Source organism: Sporothrix brasiliensis, assembly GCF_000820605.1.
Source record: "Sporothrix brasiliensis 5110 chromosome Unknown Cont22, whole genome shotgun sequence".
Classification (NCBI taxonomy): Eukaryota; Fungi; Ascomycota; class Sordariomycetes; order Ophiostomatales; family Ophiostomataceae; genus Sporothrix; species Sporothrix brasiliensis.
In genome coordinates, this window is record NW_024467141.1 from 711,584 (window position 1) to 730,403 (window position 18,820).

At 55.7% G+C, this 18,820-nt stretch overlaps 4 protein-coding genes across 4 annotated transcripts; 2 read left to right on the forward strand and 2 right to left on the reverse strand.

Annotated features, from left to right (window-relative positions):
• Positions 1-2,499: 2,499 nt before the first annotated feature.
• SPBR_08386 (uncharacterized protein) lies at positions 2,500-4,101 on the forward strand (the record flags this gene model as incomplete). The annotated part of the gene is made up of 1 exon (XM_040766624.1): positions 2,500-4,101. The coding sequence occupies one exon, from the start codon at positions 2,500-2,502 to the stop codon at positions 4,099-4,101; it is 1,602 nt and encodes a 533-aa protein (XP_040614475.1).
• An 8-nt stretch (positions 4,102-4,109) lies between these two features.
• On the forward strand, positions 4,110-6,623 carry SPBR_08173 (Ras guanine-nucleotide exchange protein cdc25p; the record flags this gene model as incomplete). The annotated part of the gene is made up of 1 exon (XM_040766411.1): positions 4,110-6,623. One exon carries the CDS (start codon positions 4,110-4,112, stop codon positions 6,621-6,623), a length of 2,514 nt encoding a protein of 837 aa, XP_040614476.1.
• A 1,735-nt stretch (positions 6,624-8,358) lies between these two features.
• SPBR_08395 (acetyl-CoA hydrolase) lies at positions 8,359-9,936 on the reverse strand (the record flags this gene model as incomplete). Its single annotated transcript, XM_040766633.1, has 1 exon — positions 8,359-9,936. The coding sequence occupies one exon, from the start codon at positions 9,934-9,936 to the stop codon at positions 8,359-8,361; it is 1,578 nt and encodes a 525-aa protein (XP_040614477.1).
• Positions 9,937-11,489: 1,553 nt separating this feature from the next.
• SPBR_08375 (uncharacterized protein) lies at positions 11,490-13,115 on the reverse strand (the record flags this gene model as incomplete). The annotated part of the gene is made up of 2 exons (XM_040766613.1): positions 11,490-11,654; positions 11,730-13,115. 2 exons carry the CDS (start codon positions 13,113-13,115, stop codon positions 11,490-11,492), a joined length of 1,551 nt encoding a protein of 516 aa, XP_040614478.1.
• Positions 13,116-18,820: the final 5,705 nt, after the last annotated feature.

An 18,820-nucleotide genomic window follows, 5' to 3' on the forward strand; every position in this document is an offset into this window, starting at 1 on the left:
GTTGCAAAACGGACGCGTCCAGAGGGTCCCAGAAGCCAATCCGCCCCCACAACCACAACACGACAACAGAAACAAGTAAAAAAACAAGACACTAAACCTTCTGGACTGCTGGCTGGGAAAGGAAAGAGCCACCCGCACCCCCCTTTTCCCCTCCTTTTTTCTCATCTGTCCGTTGGACGATTTGGGTAAGATACTGTGTACACAAACCACACGGTGACCCGTTCTTTCCAACTTCTGTGTTGACGGCGTCCGTTACGGCAGCGTCAATCAGTCCACAGAGCCACGCCTTCCCGTTTTTCTCCAGTCGTTTTCACCCAATAGAGTGCGTTCAATGTGCTGAACGATCTTTCCTGCCAGTGCCTCCTACCTGTAAATTGTATCGAACCTACCCATGCCGTCATCAGCTATTCTGCTCGTCCTTTTGGCTTCACAGTTGCTCTAACGTGCGGGGCCTGCATTCCTGTCTCTCCTTCGCACCCGATCTACGGACGCTCGCCCTCTCCCTCCATCCCTCGCTCCCTCCACTTCTGGACTTATGCGCACTTCTGTACACTACGCTCCCTGCTTCCCTTGCTTCGCTCGCCCTGCCCCTCTCCAGTGTCTAATTCGCCCTCCCACTCAGAAACATACGCTGTATCGTGCGTCGACAGGCACCAACGGCCGACACTCGCCGATACATCTCTCCGAGTGCTCCGCTTGCCGATCGGCCGGCTCATAGAATACAACCAAAGTACATCCCTCGATCGAAAGGCTACCAATAAAGCGCCTGACAGCGAGGATCCAGAACAGAACTAATTGCGAGACTACACTCAGACAAGACACATCATCACGCACTGTCGATTACGCCAGAGGACAAGGTACGACGGTGCGGAGTCCATCTGGTCGATTTTGTGTTTGTTTGTGTGTGTTATCCGCGCTCCCTTTGCCACAACATGTGATGTGTCTTGTTTTTGGGACTTGCCAGAGACTGCGATCGTCTCCATCTGTCCATTTTGGCAGACGCTTGGTTGCATTAACAGCCCGTCCGTGATAGGGCCCTTGTCCATACAAGCACACTACCCTCGAACCCTCGAGCACCGTTGCATTCTCGCTCCTCGCTTGCTCTTAAACCTCACTGACCCCGTCGTCAGCTGTCACTCTTTCCGTCTCTTCCCCCTCTTTTCGACCTCCCGATTTGTTGTCGAACTGCCTGCTTTGCTTGTCGATTTCGCGGCCGCCTTGACAAATCCAGCCTCTTTTGCTAGTCTCGAGTCTCGTCACGACAGTTTTGGCTTATGACACGTCCCGACGAAACGGAACACACTTGCCTCTTGAGTGTTTACCGTCGGCTCGACACCCTGCTGTTCTGCATTGTGCGCACATCTTCTGTGACCATCAGGTAGGCAAACGTTTCCGTCTCTTTCCAGTTTTTTCCAGAGTCCCAGAGTCCCACTGAATACCTCCGTCATTGCCTTGCCTCATCTTGTTTTGGTGCTCTCTTTTGAGAACCACAACGTATCCGCACACTCGTCTGCATTGCACCTTGGCACTTGGGGTGGATATACCCTCCCCCGAAACGTCGAGGGCCAGGGGACGCCCCTGTCTTACACCAACGGGCGGAGCTTGCCCAGGGGATCCTCTTGCGAAGCTTGCCCACAACCTCACACCCCGTCCACCCTCAACCGAGCTTTTCTCTGCGTCCCACGCCCAAGCACACGCCCCCATACACAAGTATGGCCCACTGCTCTCTGTCGTGTCGATGCGCTACCCACTTACCCACGGAGTGGTTCTCGAGTGGTCTCCCTCATAAGCATAAGCGCACTCCCACCCTCTCTTGACATTCTTAACAATCCCTCTGCGCCTCTTGGACTTCCACTTCCACTTCCTCTTGAACTTTGGTCTCTGCCACCAGCTTCTCCTACATTCCTCCGCGTCTTTTTTCAGCTCCCCTTTTCCCGCCCTACGGCCTATCCCTTTCTTCTTTCTTTCGACGCTGCTTCATCTCGCGTTTGCATTCCAGGCGACGACTTTCTTCGAGCCGACGCGCATGTCGGATCTGGACCGGGGCTGATCCAAGCGAACTTCAAGGTTTTTTTTTTTTGCTTTTACAAACATACGACAGCGGTCGACGTACTCATCGACGTACTCAGCAGCATTCTTTCGACGGCACTTACTCACTTTTTTTTTGTCTGTGTCGACGGCAAGTACGATCAATCAGACTATCCAACAATCAGCATACAGTGACGCTTCATATTCATACTGCTCGTCTTATCCGAATTGAACGACACTCATGGTGCTGGCCTCATCGACCTTCCAGCAGCAATGGCTATGCTGAGTCAACATCCCATGCGTACGAGCCTTTCCGTGGCTCCTCTCTCTTTTCAAAAACACTCCCTTTCGACGACTTCTTCAAACGACGATGGCTATCTGAGCGTCTACCCTCACCACGCGGAATCGTCTGCATCTTCTACCACTCTCTCTGCATCTACCGTAGCCAGCAAGGTCTATAGCAACTCACAAATGACTCCGCCAGCAACACCGAATGGCTCCAACGAGAGCTTGCCACACGGCGACCACCCGCGGCAAGAATCGACGGCAACAACCGGGGCAGCAATAACGACTCCATCAGCTTCGCCGCAAGACTACTCCCAGGACCACCCGCAGGAGTATGCGCAGGAGTATGCGCAGGAGTATGCACAGGAGTATGCACAAGAGTATGCGCAAGAGTATGCGCAAGACTACCACCACAACGAGAACTACATCTACACGTCGCCCTCACTGGCCGACCCGCCACCAGTTTTCCACAACTTCTTGCGCGCCTACTACGCCTTCCATCCGAGCTATTCCCCAGCTGACTCGACCGTCACCCTGCCGATGAACGAGGGCGACGTGATCTTGGTGCATTCCATCCACACGAATGGCTGGGCCGACGGCACCCTCCTGGCCTCCGGAGCCCGCGGTTGGCTGCCGACCAACTACTGTGACGCCTACGACCCGGAGGAGATGCGCAATCTGTTGAACGCGCTCCTCAACTTTTGGGACCTGATGCGCAGCACGACCATCAACGACAACGAAATCTTTGGCAACCAGGAGTTTATGAAGGGCATCATCGCTGGCGTGCGCTACCTCTTGGAACGCACAAACTGTCTGACGCGCGAGTCGGCTGCGGTCCAGCGCCATGATGGTCTCCGCCGCGGCCGCAAGTCGCTGCTTTCAGAGCTGTCGTCGCTTGTCAAGTCGGCCAAGCGCCTGCAAGACCACCAGCGTTCCCCCAGCTCGACCGAGAATGCCAACGACATCATCGACGAGATGATCCTCAAGGCCTTCAAGATAGTCACCAAGGCTGTTCGCTTTTTCGACGTCTTGGAAGACGACCGCCGCCAGCGTGCACCGACGGTGGCTGTTATGGCGACTGTGCTGGAGGAGAATTCGGTGCCGCCAACGCCGCCAGCCGATGCGATCACCTTCCGTTCCGGCACCAACCAGAACGCTGGCACTGACGGGCAAAGTGATCACGTTATGGTCGACAGCAGTGCAGTCGACAGCAGCAACAACAACAACAACAACGAGAACAACGAGTACAACGAGAACAACGACAACAACGACAACAACGACAACACGGTGACACTCTCGAGCTCTGCGCCCGCGGGTTTGAGCATGCCCGCCTCAGCGTCGACCCCGCTGTTGTCTGCGTCAACAGCAGTGGCACCTGTAAACAAGCGGCTGTCTAGCATCGCTGCTAGCTACCACAACCGTCTCTCCCAGACGACACCGCTTGTCAGCCACCGCATGTCCTCGTCGAGCATTTCTCATCGTGTGTCGCTGGCGGGACCCTCGTCTCTCTCCCAACCCCAGAACCTGGTGTCCAACCGGCTGAGTGACCGACACGACACGTTCTTGTCCTACCTGGGCTCGTTCATCGGCCGTCTTCACCTGCAGTCGCAGTCTCGCCCGCACCTGGCCCTTGCAATCAAACAATCGGCTACTTCCGGCGGCCAGCTCCTCGTGGTGGTCGACGTTGTCTCTGCGCACAATGCTCTCAGCCGAGAAATTTTGCTGAAATCTCGTGGCGCCATGTGCGACCGCATTGTCGACCTGTGTGCCTTGCCCGAGACATTCTGACGAACCCCATGCCGGACGTCGAGGATGTCATCATGCCCCAAGACAATGGCCGTCTCCTGAGCGCCGCCACCGACTGTGTCAAGGCCACCGGTGAGTGTGTCGCTAAAACAAAGTGGGTCATTGAGCGCATTGGCGATTTCGAGTACGAATTTGATGATGCCACTCTCGCGTTTGACCTGGATCTGTCTGTCTTGGACGCTGCGGCTGCCGAGAGCACGGTCCACAGCCCCCTGGACACGTCCGCGCCGCTTGTCAAGGACGAGCGGCCGCAGACGGCCGGCGGTTCAGCGAGCGTTGTCGACTCGGTTGTCTCTTCGTCAGTCTCTGCGGCGCCTGCTTCTGTGGCCGCCACTACGTCCGTGGCCACCTTCTCTACTTCCCTTACCAGCAATCACGAACCTAATTCTTCCGTTGATGCCACGACGGCCTCTGCACCCACCTTTTCCTCCGCCAACTCGTCTCCCAGCAAGCGCACAACGCGCTCCACGCCCTCCATCGACAAGCCGCTGCCTGAAGTCCCCCAGGGCGTTACGTCGCCGATCGAGGAGAAGCGCTTCTCCCACCACCGGCGCTCTCTTTCCATCGTGCGCCCTCCTTCGTTTGCCGCCGAAGACAGCACCAGCTCCATGAACAGCAACAGCAACAGCATGGCCACGGCGCCGGCTCCCGAGGTGTTTATTCGCCCTACACTGCCGCCGCTGCGGCGCATTTCGACGCTGCTGCCCAACGACGACTTCAGCCCAATCGAGCCGTCTGCGAGCAACGACGGCGAGTTCACCTCGTCGTTCCGTTCCGAGAGCCTGACGGCTCTGAGCTCTGGCACAACCAGCACGTACGCCAGCCGCGATTCGGAGTCCAGCCTTGTATCGCAGTCCTCGACGCGCGCCACAACACCCGAGATGGCCAACAACGGTCCGAAGAGCCAGCCGTCTCTGTCGGACATCAGCATGACGGGTAGCGGCACGCTCATCGAGGATGGCGAGGAGGATGTCGAGTCGAAGCTTCTCGAGCGCACCTACGCACACGAGCTGATGTACAACAAAGAGGGCCAGGTTACCGGCGGCTCGCTCCAGGCTCTCGTGGAGCGCCTGACTACACACGAGTCCACCCCGGACGCCATGTTCGTGTCGACGTTCTATCTGACATTCCGCCTGTTCTGCACACCCATCAAGCTGACCGAGGCCCTGATTGACCGCTTCGAGTACGTCGGCGAGTCGCCGCACATGGCCAACCCGGTGCGCCTCCGCGTGTACAACGCCTTCAAGGGCTGGCTCGAATCGCACTGGCGCGACGAGACGGACCGCGAGGCGCTGGCCTTTATTGTCCCCTTTGCCGAGCACAGACTGGGCCTCATCCTGCCTTCTGCTGGCCGCCGCCTGCTTGAGCTGGCGCAGCGTGTCAGCTCCAGCGACGTCACCCTGGTCCCCCGCCTGGTGTCGTCCATGGGCAAGACGAACACGGCCATCTCGCAGTACGTTCCTCTCGAGACGCCTCTGCCGCCCACAAACATGTCCAAGAGCCTGCAGCACGGCCTGTCCAACTGGAAGATGGGCGGCACCGCCCCCATCATCATGGACTTTGACCCGCTCGAGTTTGCGCGGCAGATCACAATGCGGCAGATGAGCATTTTCTGCGCCATCATGCCCGAGGAGCTCCTCGGTTCGCAGTGGATGAAGAAGGGCGGCCGGGACTCGCCCAACGTCAAGGCCATGACGGCTCTGTCGACGGACCTCTCCAACTTGGTGGCCGACACCATCCTGCAGTACCCCGAGGTCAAGAAGCGTGCCAGCGTCATCAAACAGTGGATCAAGATTGCGCACCAGTGCTACGAGCTGCACAACTACGATGCGCTGATGGCCATCATTTGCAGCCTCAACAGCTCGACCATTAGCCGTCTCCGCCGCACGTGGGATGTGATCTCGCCCAAGCGCCGCGAGATGCTCAAGATGCTGCAGGCCATTGTGGAGCCGGCGCAGAACAACAAGGTCCTCCGCGGCCGCCTGCACGACCACGTGCCGCCATGCCTGCCGTTCCTCGGCATGTACCTGACGGATCTGACGTTTGTCGACATTGGCAACCCGGCGACCAAGCAGCTGCCTGGCCAGGATAGCGGCGAGCCCAATGGCGCCGGCTCCAACGGCTCGGGCATGACGGTGGTCAACTTTGACAAGCACACGCGCACGGCCAAGATCATTGGCGAGCTCCAGCGCTTCCAGATCCCATACCGCCTGATTGAAGTCCCGGACATCCAGGACTGGATTACCAGCCAGATTACGCGTGTGCGCGAGCTCGAGACGCCCGGCAACAACATGCAGGTGTCCTACTACCGCAAGAGTCTGCTGCTGGAGCCGCGCGAGAACCAATCGGCCATCAAGTCGGTGGTGGACGCCGGCACGTCGGCCGCTTCCACGGCGGCGCCTTTGATCAAGGAGTCGTCTTCGTCTCGCACCGACCTCTTTGCCTGGATGCGCGGTGGCAATGCCAACAATGCAACCAACAACGCCTCGAACGGCGCAAACTAATCTTTACCAACACACACACACACTCTCTCTCCTGTCTCTTCCCTCAAATTCCACCTTTTCTTTCGTTCTATTACATCTGGCCCATTTTGCATCGTTCTACGCCTTCTAAATGATACCCATTTTCTCATTTTTTTTCTTCTTTCCCTTACTTCTCCCCTAAACTCGCCACCCTTCCAATTCGATCCTTCCTTTCTGTTGTTTTTATATTTGGCTCTGATCATGGCTGTTACGTCTCTACATGTCACATCATATGTATTGCTCACGGCCGCATTCTCTAGCAGACTTTTCTACTTTTTTTCGTATCTCCTTTCATTTTCCTATTTACCATTTTTCTTTTCTTTTATACAGCTCATTGCACATGGTTTCTTCTGCGGGCAACCGTCTGGGACTTTTTGACAAGATCAAAGAGCTTCGGAGCTCGGCAGCTGGGAGCGCTTCTTTTGTCCCCTCTTTCTGTCATTGTAATTTTGGGTTTGGTGGCGCGTTCTGGTGTGTTCGGCAAGGAAAAAAACAACTATGGGGAGTTTTTGCTGCTTTGTTTTCATCCATCTTTTGTCTCTTTTATATATTCGGGTATCTGATATTGGGCACCGGGGTTATCGACCCCCTTTCAGGATTCTTTTTTCCATTCCCTCCATCTTACTTTGGACAGCCCCAAAACCAAAAGAATGGGATACAAAATGGGGAAACTCACCTACCTTGGGAAAAGCAAACAACTGCTGCTACTATACATAACTGTCACAATAGTGTGCTGGCTTGGATACCGGGTTCGCACCCGCCAGCTTCAGCGAACAAATGGTTCAAACTAAAAATTAAAACACGTTACTATATAAACCTTTCCGGTGCATTGTGAAGTGAATATTGCGTGCAAGTGAATTTGGTAGTCTGCCTGTGAGCAGCACAGATACGGCGTAGTACAGTGAAATGACCTGTTTTGGCAGTGCTCGTGGCCCCTTTTTGGCCAGGCCTTATCTGCAGATTTGGCGGGAGATCCTTGTTCATAATAGCTATGGGGTGGACCCTTACTCGAGGGCGCGTGCGAACGTGGAGTGTAGATAGCACGTGCCGCGTCGGGTTAGCGGGTCGAAAGAGGAGAACAGCGCAGAGCTGTGGTAGACATCGCTGCCGGAAAAACGATCAGTGGAGAGAAGAGAAAGACAGGGACAAAAAAGGGGGAAATTCTGGCGCTCCCCATGGTCTCTTTCGCGAGAAGAGGCCCCCCTCCCCCGGCAGTCTTGCCATCGTTTTCGTTTACCATCCTTCTGCATGTGCCAGCAATGCGAATTTCCCTTTCTCCTCGGGGACGCGCATGTGGCTCTCGTCTCTCCTATTCTCCGTCTTGTCAAATCTGGCAATCCCCCTTTGTCTCTACGGCCCCTTCCTGCATCTTCTGGCGTACTCTCCTTTACTCACTTTTTTCTTTTCAATGTTTGGATACGACGCAATGACAGCGGATTATCGACGACACACTACTTGAACGACGGCCTTTGATCTCCAAACAGATGCTGAATGGCCAGTTGTCTTCCATTCTTCACTTATGCTTGCTGCAATTTTAATTCAATTTATATATACGGTTTGGCTTGTGGCACTCTTCCCCCTTGTCTCTTTCCACCCTGCTATTTACTTAAGTATCTTGGATGTCCTGAAGGTGTCGTTATGTCGTTTCCACGAGTTCTGTCCTTTCCTTTGTTCCCGTGTCCTTGGTCCCGTCGGCCCCTACCGTGAGGGGTACCGTCTATTTCCAGCCGTTGAACTTGAGCATGCTGCCCTGCTCGTCCAGCGCGCGGTGCAGGTCAAAGGCCTGGTACAGCAGGTGCGGCTCGTGGCCCATGCCGCGCTTCAGGCAGTACGCGTCGGCCTTGTCGAGGTAGTCGCTCAGGATGGGCTGGTACAGCGGGTGGGCGCACTTCTTGACGATGACGCGGGCGCGCTCGCGGGGGCTGAGGCCGCGGACGTCCGCCAGGCCCTGCTCGGTGACGACGACGTCGAGATCGTGCTCGGTCTGGTCGACGTGCGTGCACATGGGCACGATGCAGGAGATGCCGTGGGGGTCGGACTTGGAGGGGCGGGCGGAGGGGGTGTGCATGATGGAGTACTTGGCGTTGCGCAAAAAGTCGGCGGAGCCGCCGAGGCCGTTGAGCATGCGCGAGCCGTTGACGCAGGTGCTGTTGGCGTGGGCGTACAGGTCGACCTCGACGGGGGTGTTCATGCCGATGACGCCGAGGCGGCGGATCAGCTCGGGGCTGTTGGACACCTGCTGCGAGCGCAGCAGCAGCCGGTCCTTGTACGACGCCCAGTTGGCGTAGAAGCGCTTGAAGCCGTCGGGGGAGAAGCGGATCGACGTGGCCGTGGCAAAGTCGAGGTGGCCCGAGTCAAAGAGGTCCAAAAAGGTGTCCTGGATCACCTCGGTCCACACCTTGAGGTGCCAGAACTTGGCGTTCTGCAGGCCGCCGATGACGGCGTTGGCAATGTTGCCGATGCCCGACTGCAGCGGCAGCAGCGACGGCGGCAGGCGGCCGTGGCTGACCTCGTGCTCAAAAAACTCAATCAGGTGGCCGGCGATCTGGGAGGCGGCCGCGTCGCCGGGCGCGTTGGGCAGCGTCTGGTCCTGGTAGTCGGACTCGACGACGCCAATGACCTTTTCGGGGTCGAGCGGGATCGACGTGGTGCCGATGCGGTCCTCGACGGCCGTGATCAGGTACGGCTTGCGCCGCGGCGGCAGGTCTGTCGTGGTGATGTCGTGCAGGCCCTCGAAGCTGGGCAGCGCCGTGTTGACCTCGATGATGATCTTGTCGGCCATCTGCATGAGCTCGGGCGTGGCGCCGACCGAGGCGCCCGGCACGATGCTGCCGTCGGCCAGAATGTCGGTGGCTTCGACCACGGCCACGTCGAGGCCGCGGTGGCCGTTGGGGCGGTCCTTGGTGTAGTAGCCGTACACCAGGTCGACGGGGAACATGGACAGGTGCTTGTCGAAGAACTTGATGGAGCCGTCGTTGATGCCCTTGGCGATGGACTTGCCGACCTGGTGCGGCGAGCGGCGCTCAATCATGTCGAGCGCGGCCCAGCGGTTCTCCGTCTCGGCGCCCGAGGACGCGCCGACAAAGAGAGAGTAGCGCAGCTGGCCCTGCAGGTTGTTCTTCTCGACGTGGTCGGCCAAGAACGTCGGGATCTTCTTGGGATAGCCGACGCCGGTGAAGCCGGACCAGCCCATGTAGGTGCCGTTGGGGAAGTGGTGCAGCAGGTCCTGCGGCTGGCACACCTTGGCGAGCATGGATGCGCGCTGGATGCGCGACTTGAGGGCGGCGGATGCCATGACGTGAGGAGGATGAGGAGAGGGGGAGGGGGGGGGGGGGGCGAGGACGAAAGAAAAGACGGGGAAGGGAGGAGACGAAAGGGAAAGAGAAGAAAAGGAGGGGAAAGAAAAAAAGAGCAAAAGCAAAGGGCAAGAAAAAGAAAAAGAAAAAGAAAAAGGAAACGAGGACCGCTCAGGGAGGCCAAATATAGCTTCAATGGAGATGGCGGAGAACAAGGCCGGCGGCACCTGTTTCGCGTGATATCGCAACGGCACTGGACAACACAATGCGTGATTCGGGAGGAGCTGGAGTGGAGTGTGTGGTGAGAGGCACAGGATCAGGATGTCGGCGACGAAGGTCGCAGACGCTCTTGTGCCGATTCCAACTCCTTTTGTGGTTGATTTGTGATGGTTCCTGGTTCCTTCTTTGTTCGTCCGTATGACGGGTATCTTCACTTTTGCTTGGTCGTTCTTGCTGCCGCTGTTGCGCCGGCGCGTTTGACGCTAAACAGACGTCATGTTTCTTTGTAGTAAAGCAAGAGCCAACGGCCGAGTCGCTAGCGGCTGGGCCACCATTTGCAGCTTGGATGCTCCACACCAGCAGCAGCAGCAGCACGGCTCTTCATTTGCCTTTTACCGAGCGGCAGCCGAACTAGATCCAGGCCACACCTATTTCTGGGCCGCTCACAGCACGCCAACTATTGCAAAAGTCCCGTTCGTCCATTGCACCCTGACTTGACCGTCTTGGAGGAGCTTATCGATATGAATACGAAGCAGGAAATGTTCTCGCGTTTGCCACTCTGATTGACACGCGAACACAATTTCAGCGAGAGGGGCAAAAGGCCCAAAGAATGACGAGTTGGCATCTAGAGCGGAGTCGGTTGTAATTACAGTGATTACAGTGAACTGGCTCTTTTGGCTCGACTGTCGAGATCGGCTACGGACGACCGTGCCCCTATTGGCCAATCGCTGGCGTTTCTTTTCTTACATTTTGGACACTTCATCTTTGGTGACGGATCCGTCCTGGCCTAGGACTTGTGTGCCTGGCTGGACATGACCCCCGTACTCCGACATGCACAACTAACGAACAGTACGCAAACAAAGAATTGCTTTGCTTTTATTAATAGGCAGGTAGTAGTACTAAGAGAGGACTATGCCAGGTATCACAAAGAGAAACGAAACAGTAACTTTGACAAAAGGGAAAAAGAGGTATTTGAAAATGATCTCCCATGCCAGTGCCGGCAGAAATGCGAGACGAAAAGAAGACAAAACAGCTCAGTTCAATGAGCCATCGCCATCCCAAGTCCCCAGCTCCGTTCCAGACACTGGCTTTTTGTTGCACACCTCGGTTGCATCCCATCAACATGCTCGGAAAGACAGGACAGGAGAAGATACACGCGAGAACAAGACTGTCTTGTCCCTCCACGTCAACCCTGGTTGTCTGCCTTTCCTACTCCACACATTCCAGAAATTCGGCGATGACGCTGTTGCAGACAAAATCGTAAACACGTCACTTAAGAAATCGCAAAAATGATTGTCATCGTCCGTCACGACACGGACGGGGTGTCGGCGGCTTAGACGTCGTGGTGGACAGCCTTCTCCTGGAGCGCGCCAGGGGCCACGACGTCCTCAATGGTCTCGTCCGAGAACTTCAGGTCCTCCTCGATGGTGACCGTGTCCTTGATACGGAGCACGATCAGGGGCGCAGCGACGATGAGAGCGCCGGCAAGGAGACCCCACTGCAAATGGTTAGTTTGTGAAAACAAAAAGACTCAAAACACGGAAAAGACATGGCGGGGAACGCGGTAACATACGGTAGCACCAAAGATGGTTCGGAAGGGCTTCTTGAGGCCGTCCAGGCGCCAGAAGACGGCCGCACCGGCCGACTGGATGCCCTTGTAGAAACCAGCCAGGTTGGCAGCCTTGCGGCCCGAGTTGGACAGCGCGCCCATGAACCAGTAAATGCACGTCTGCCAGCAGGCGTCGTAGAAGCCGTAGGCCATGTACAGGAACATGGGGCCAATGTACATCTTGCCGCCGTCGGTCCAGTCGACCGGGACGTAGTCGGGGTTCGTGGGCGTGGCCAGCTGGCGGGGCAGCTGCAGCTTCATCCACGCGTAGCCGCCACCCCAGATGGCGAACGTGAGGACGGCGAGGGCCACGAGGGCGATGCGGGCACGCACGCTGCGGCGGATGCCCTGGTAGTCGAGCGCATAGCCAAAGACGGTGGCACCCAGCATCTGGGCCAGCCAGTACAGCAGGTTGTTGAGGGCGCGCGTGCGGGTGTTGAAGAAGGCCGCGTTCATGTCGTTGGTCTGGTAGGTGGTGAAGGTGTTGGAGGCGAAGAACATGGGGAACAGCAGCAGGATCCACGGGTCGTCAAACAGGGTGTCCTTGAGGCCGATCATCTCCGTCTTGATCGAGGGGTTCTTCATGAGGATGATCTTGGAGCCGTCCTCGCGCACGACCGAGGTGGCGTTGACCAGGAGCATGGCAACCACGGCGCCGAGGAACATCAGCACGATGAAGCCGGCGTAGGTGCCGTCCGAGACGGTCTGGGCAGTGGTGGTGTGGATGTTCTGGCCCAGGGGAATCAGGGCACCGACGACGCCACCCAGGTTGAAAATGACCCAGAACCAGCTGATGTAGCGGCCCTTCTTGTCCTCGGGGGGATAGGCCATCATAATGGTGCCCTGGCCTGTCCACAGAAGACCGGCGCAGAGACCGAGGAAAGCGCCGGCGAAGATGACAAAGCCGTCGTTCGCAGTGTGCGAGTAGCACAGGAAGCTGGCGGAGTAGATGCAGTAGCCGATACCACCGAGAGACAGGGTGAGCTTGACGCCAAAGGTGTTGGCGAACGAACCGGACAGGAAACCGACGACGGCGAAGACGGAGTAGAGAGCGGTAGCGGCGGCGTCCTGGGCCTTGGAGTCGACCTGGCCACCGGCGCCCATGCCGGACAGGGCGTTGAACATACCCGGGCACAGGAAGCAGACAAAGGCGACCATGATAAGCTGGATCTCAGGCGAGGCATACCAAAGCTCCTTGCCGAAGATGCGGAAGCCCTTGTACTTCCAGCCAGGCGGGCGGATCACATTTCCCTCGGGGCCGAGAACGGCGACCTCCTCAGGAGCATATGTCGGGGCGGCAGCAACCGTCTCCGTCTCGGGGACGGCGCTGACGTTCTTTTCGTCGGCCATGTTGTGAATGTCAAGGCAACGAGATTACACTGTTCTTTTCTGGGGATTAGTCTTCCGTAACCAAAGGTCCGAGAAATGCCTGCTAGGCGCAAACAACGCGTCAAAAGGAGAGAAAGAGAGCCAGGAATATGTCGAGGGCGCGAGTTGGGACCTGACGGTGCGTGGCGGCTCTTTTGAAGACGCGTGGAAATGCGAATCCGCGCCGTGGGCAAAAAGAAGAGAGAGAGAGAGAGAGAGAGAGCCAGGGCCCAAAAGACGAAGACGAGAAATGGGGGCCAAAAGTCAGTTTCCACGACCCGGGCACAGAAACCGAGGTTCGTGCGGACGGGAGCTGTTTGTGTTTTTCGTGCGGATGGTCCAGCCCGTGGCGTGAGGGTGCAGGATGCAGGCGGTGACGTGGAGTGGCCCAGTAATAAGAGAGACACAATCTAAATGCAGAGAGGAACTTACAGTTCAAGCCGGACGATAACCTGTCCAAGCGATGCAAAGGCGCGGAATATGAAGGTCCAGGTCCAGTACAGAGTAGAGAAGACAGGAAAAGGGCACGGCTAAATCGAGGAGCCGACCTGTGGGATATTAATATAAAAGTAACAGAAGAGAAGGTGTGAAATAAGAAAAGCCGCCTGTTCGGAAGCCTAACCTGAACTAGGGTCTGTCGTACAGGTTAATATCCTTGCTTGAAGACGAGAAACAAGAGACACGAGAAGTAAACCGAAAAAGAAGGGAAGACACGAGGTTCAAATAAGAAGGAAGCGTAAAGACCCAGAATAATTATGGAGCCTCGGTGCGGGTGAAAGAGGGCTAGAGCGCGGCAAGGTTGCAGAAGGATAAGGAAATAAGAAACGCAGAAGATTAAAAAAAAAAGTAAATAAAGGACTAGGACACCATACAAAACACAAAGTAACAAATGGACCAAATGGAACAAGGCATTGCTTGTGGTAGGTGCCAAGGGTTGAGAGGCCGCTGGTCGTCTGTGCTGGTAGGGTGGAGGAACACGAGCCAGGTGTGATGCTGGGGAAAAGAGGGTGGAGAAGACCAGAAGAAAAGCGGTACAGAAGTACGGGGCACACGAGAAACAAAGAGAAAGAAACACAGGTCACTTGTACGCACAGGTTGTGCAAGGTAGCAGCCACCAGGCTGGGTCTAGCCAGGACTAACGTGTGGATGAGCCGAACGGGCAACGGCAGGCCAGCAACGGGTGGTAGTAGCACGGCGGTAGCGTGGTAGCGTCCACAGACAATGGTAGATAAACGGAGGGTGTGGATGGACGAGGCGAGAGGCGAGAGCACGACGTCGAAGTTGGGGGCGTGAGAGGTAGCGCCCTGGGAGTTGTATCAAGCGGCCAGCAGAGGCCGAGAGTCGAAGAGAGAGAATAGAGAGATAGGGGAATGACGACAGTGGAGAGTCCACGCGAAGTGACAAAAAGCAAGTGAAAGAGCAAATCGCAGAGAGACGAAGAGGTGTGTACAATGTAGAGCGGAAGCGACACGAGTGGCGCGTGGGGCGATGTCGTACGTGACAAGCTTTTCGTCTATCCGTGGGTTCACCCTAATCTCTATCTCGCGTTGGCGGGTTCAGGAGTCCGTTTTGGGGGGCAGCCTGTAAGTAACTTCAGATTAGAATATTTCGTACGACTCCTTTTACTAGGGGGACACACGAGTCGGGAAACGCAGCACGAGAACAGCAGCAGTGCCGGTGCTGGATTCAAAGGTGACACCCGACAAATAGAGAGAAACAGCAAAACACTACTCCGTAGGCACGACAGAGCAATACAAGAGTACTCCGTACAACAAGCACCAGCGCCACCAGACTGGGGATGTCGCGACCGTAGTGGGCCTACGTGGCGTGGGAAAAGGAACAACGTCCGGGGTGACGATGATGGGATGTGCAGGTAATGTAGATTACGCCAGGGGTGTGTACGACGCACCTGTTGTTTCTTCGCGTCCAACGTGTTTTTGACTGTGGTTGTCGGATTTGGTCAGCGACGTGTTCTTTTTCTGGGGATTTGGCTGCCGCGACCTTCACTCTGATGCTTCCTGATGCTCTCTGGTCCTTTTCTCTCTGCTCGTGTTGTCTTGCCTGCAGCCACAGCGTACGGGAGACCCGAGTGCCGCAGCAGGATTTGGTCAGTGAGACGGCAGACCAAGCCTCCGCAGCGGGGGATAACCGACAGGCAGGAATTATGTCTGCGTCCGTTCGTAGATGCACGCAGCAGGATGCTGTGGCTGACCAATGGCGGAGACACAGCGTTCGGCTTTGGATGAATCGGGACGAGGAAACAAAATAGGGGACGAAATGGGATCGGACTCACTGGATACGAGGCACCAGAGCACTGAATGACGGCGTAATTAACCTGCGCAGGTAATAAGACACTGCTCGTATCTTGCTTTTTCCAGGGAGATAGGGTGCTGTCGATCGCAAGTTGAAGTTGGCGTGCTCTGTGGATGAAAAAAAAAGAAATACGAAATTGGTGAATTGGGACGCCGAAAATACCAGACAGATAGATACCTGTCACCCAAAGTGTACAGTTGCCGCTTGGGGAAAGCGCGTTCAGCTCAGTTTAACGCAGAGGAAGGCGTAACCGTCGTGTCTGCCCGTCGACACACAAAGAGGTATGAGGTATCGTACTGTCACAGGGCTTTGGCGCGAACCCCAGCATCCTCCGCACCCAGATCCATAAGGCCGGACCGAATAAGAACGGCAGCTGATTGGCCCATTGGGCCAGTCGTCAAAGAAGGATCTCCGCTTTCCCGTGCAGGGAGCAAAAGCCCAACAGCAACGCCACAAAGGCTCGGATTTGGGTTGCAGAGTCGCCTATTGGGTTCTTCGCAGCGAGGGAGACCTGGAGCCATGCCCGTTCAGGCAGGCGAGTGCCGGAAAGTCGTTTTAGCACCAAGAGGCTCTGTCAAGATACAACAAAAGGCCCTCGTGCAATGGAGACGCCAAGCGTGCATCTCCGCATATTCCAGGGGGTGGAGGGTGGAGGTGCCCGCTGGATAGGGATAGTGGGTGGCGGAAGGGTGGCTCTTTCCCTCGTTGGTCCAGTCTCTTTGCTTTTTTGGCGTTGGCTCCTGCCCACTGATCTCGTGCAATTCTCATGTAACGTTTCGTAGAATTTGTCTAGTGCCATCTTTTGTGTCCCGCCGGCACACCCTTTTTGTGTCTTTTTCTCCTGTCCCTTGCAAACCACACCATCTCCAACACAACTTTGCGCTCACGCTCTGCAGCCACCACGCAGACACAATGAAGCATATCGAGCCCGTCGTGCTGGCCAATTCAGCTGGAGGCGCTAGAAGGTCTCGTGTTGCTTCGCTTCTGTACTTGTCCGTTTCTTTCCTCTTGTTCTTTTTGGGCTTCCTTTGACATATTTCCTCTCATCTTTGATCAAAGATGAGATGACTGACACGAAGTGCCCCACCGCCTTTGCATCGTACGCGGTGCCATTCATTGTTGCATAGATAACAGCGAACTGCCCGTTCCCAGAACTACGATGAGCGCCAACGACACGCGCTTCTAACGGCAGGCCCGGACCCGTGACCATGCGCGTTGTAACCTGAAGCCTCCGAGATAGTAAGATGGCTTTTATTGCAAGACTCGTGGTTCATCTTACAGTGCCTACTCTCTCCACGACGTGCTCCGTACAGAGCTGCGATGCGAGATCCTACCAACAATTAGCAGCTGGCAAGCAAGGAGCATTGACGCGTTCTAGCCACAGTCACACCTGAAACAACTTTTCTGGGTTTCTCGTTCACGCCTCGACGTTCTTATCTGTCTCTGCCCTCTACCCCAGCCCAATTTCTCACGCCAGCATGACAGGTGCTACGTGACGCTTGATCTCCACCCTCCTGTCGTCCCTTGACTTTCCATACGCTCTCCAGCACCATCAAGTTCGAGGAGGCGTGTTTGGATTGTTGCCATCCGTGCGAAATACGCCGTATGGAGACGGGTTTTTGTTTACAGATAACGACAGTGGCAGAGGAAGGATAGAGCGGCAAGCAAAAGCACACAAACAGTGGCCAACACCGCGAGATACGAAGCGAGGCCGCAATCCCATACGATATGATACCCATGTCCGATCCCGACAACACGAGATAGGAGGCAAACGTGGAAGATTACCGACCATGTGGTGATGTCGCCATGGCCACGATGCACTTCTTATCTGTTGGGCCGTCCTTATCTGTCGTTGATGTCCGCTCATCCCATGTCTTTGGCACTCCCGCGCAAGCAGCCCTTGTTGATGGCAATCCCTTTCTGCGCTACACGCTCTTCCCAGATCAACGACGATCTTTAAAACGTGTCTCGTCGTCTTCGCCATTTGACGCCATTTGACTTGACCATATTCGACCTGCCTGGTCCATGGCCTCAATCCTCGGCCTCTACACCCAGTCGCTGCCCCCTTGTCTACCCCATATTTTCTCCGTACTCCGGACTGCATGCTCTTATGACTCGAATATGACTTTTCGTTGACACAAGGCCAGAATATCCGGGGTCAAAGGAACATGAGGCGAATGGCGAAAACGTGAGGAGCACGCGAACGTAGCTCTCTAACTAACACAGTAGCGCCTCCCCAGACCAAACGTAGCATCCGTTGGTCTTTTGTGGAGACAGACAGGGCCTGCAGCTCCAAGTGTCAATTGTCAATGGTGCTGTCAGAATCCAGATCGCAGCAAGGCAAACACGAACACACACGAGTAAAGATGCAGAAACGGAGGACATGTGATTAAGGAAGGAGAGAATGCAACCCCGGACTATCGTGAGAGTCATGAGCTGCCTTGCAGTGTATTGGGACCAGACGACACGAGCATAGACTTCGGCAAACGAGAGAAGTAAGGCAATGTCGCTCTTCAAAATACATGTAAAACATTAGCTGGTGTATTTTTTTTTTAAAAAAAAAAAGAAAAAGAAAAAAGAGGCACATGAGAATCCGAGAGTCGACCTTGCAGTCAGGGTCCTCCTCCATCCTGGTGTTCTCCAGGTCACTTTTCTCCGCCATTCCCCCGAACCCCCCAGGCAGATCGTCCCCAGCGGATGGACATTTTTGGCTTTTCCGTTACCTAATGAGAAACCCATGCGGGCTCGGGCCTACATGCAAAAAGAGACATTGGATCCGTGGTTTCGTGGGTTTCGTGGATTTCGTGACAGCTTTGCCTGCAAGTTTGACTTGTGAAAGCAAGCACATACTCTCGTGACAAGAGCGCGTTCCTCTCAGGTCCGACACTCCAATACTCCATACATTATTTGACCGCCGTCTACTTGGCTTGCAACATCGATACGTGACATCGGAGAGCCTAGATAATTGGAAAAGGAGGGGGGTACGGAGGCTGCAACCATACAGAAAAAGCTGGCTGAGGTAATCCATACCTGTTGAAGCTTAGGGAAGCTTGGGGGAGCTTGCTCGAATCGAGAGCACTTTGGCGGAAGACAGCATTGGCTTTCGGCCAGCCCTCTCATTATCGTGACTTTTCCTTGCCTCGCTGAAAGGGTAGTTTCCAGGCTCTTGGGGCATGACTCGTGCTGAGTCAAACTTTAACATACGCAAAACTGACGCCTCTAGTTTTCTACAATGTGCGGCGCCAACAGCGGGCACTGAGCGCACCGGCATGGTTCTCGCGCCACGGCTAACACGGTCTCACGGTCTCGCATGCGAGCGGGATGTATTCACGAATGGCCCAAGAGGAGAAATGTATATGGTATGTTGAGAACCA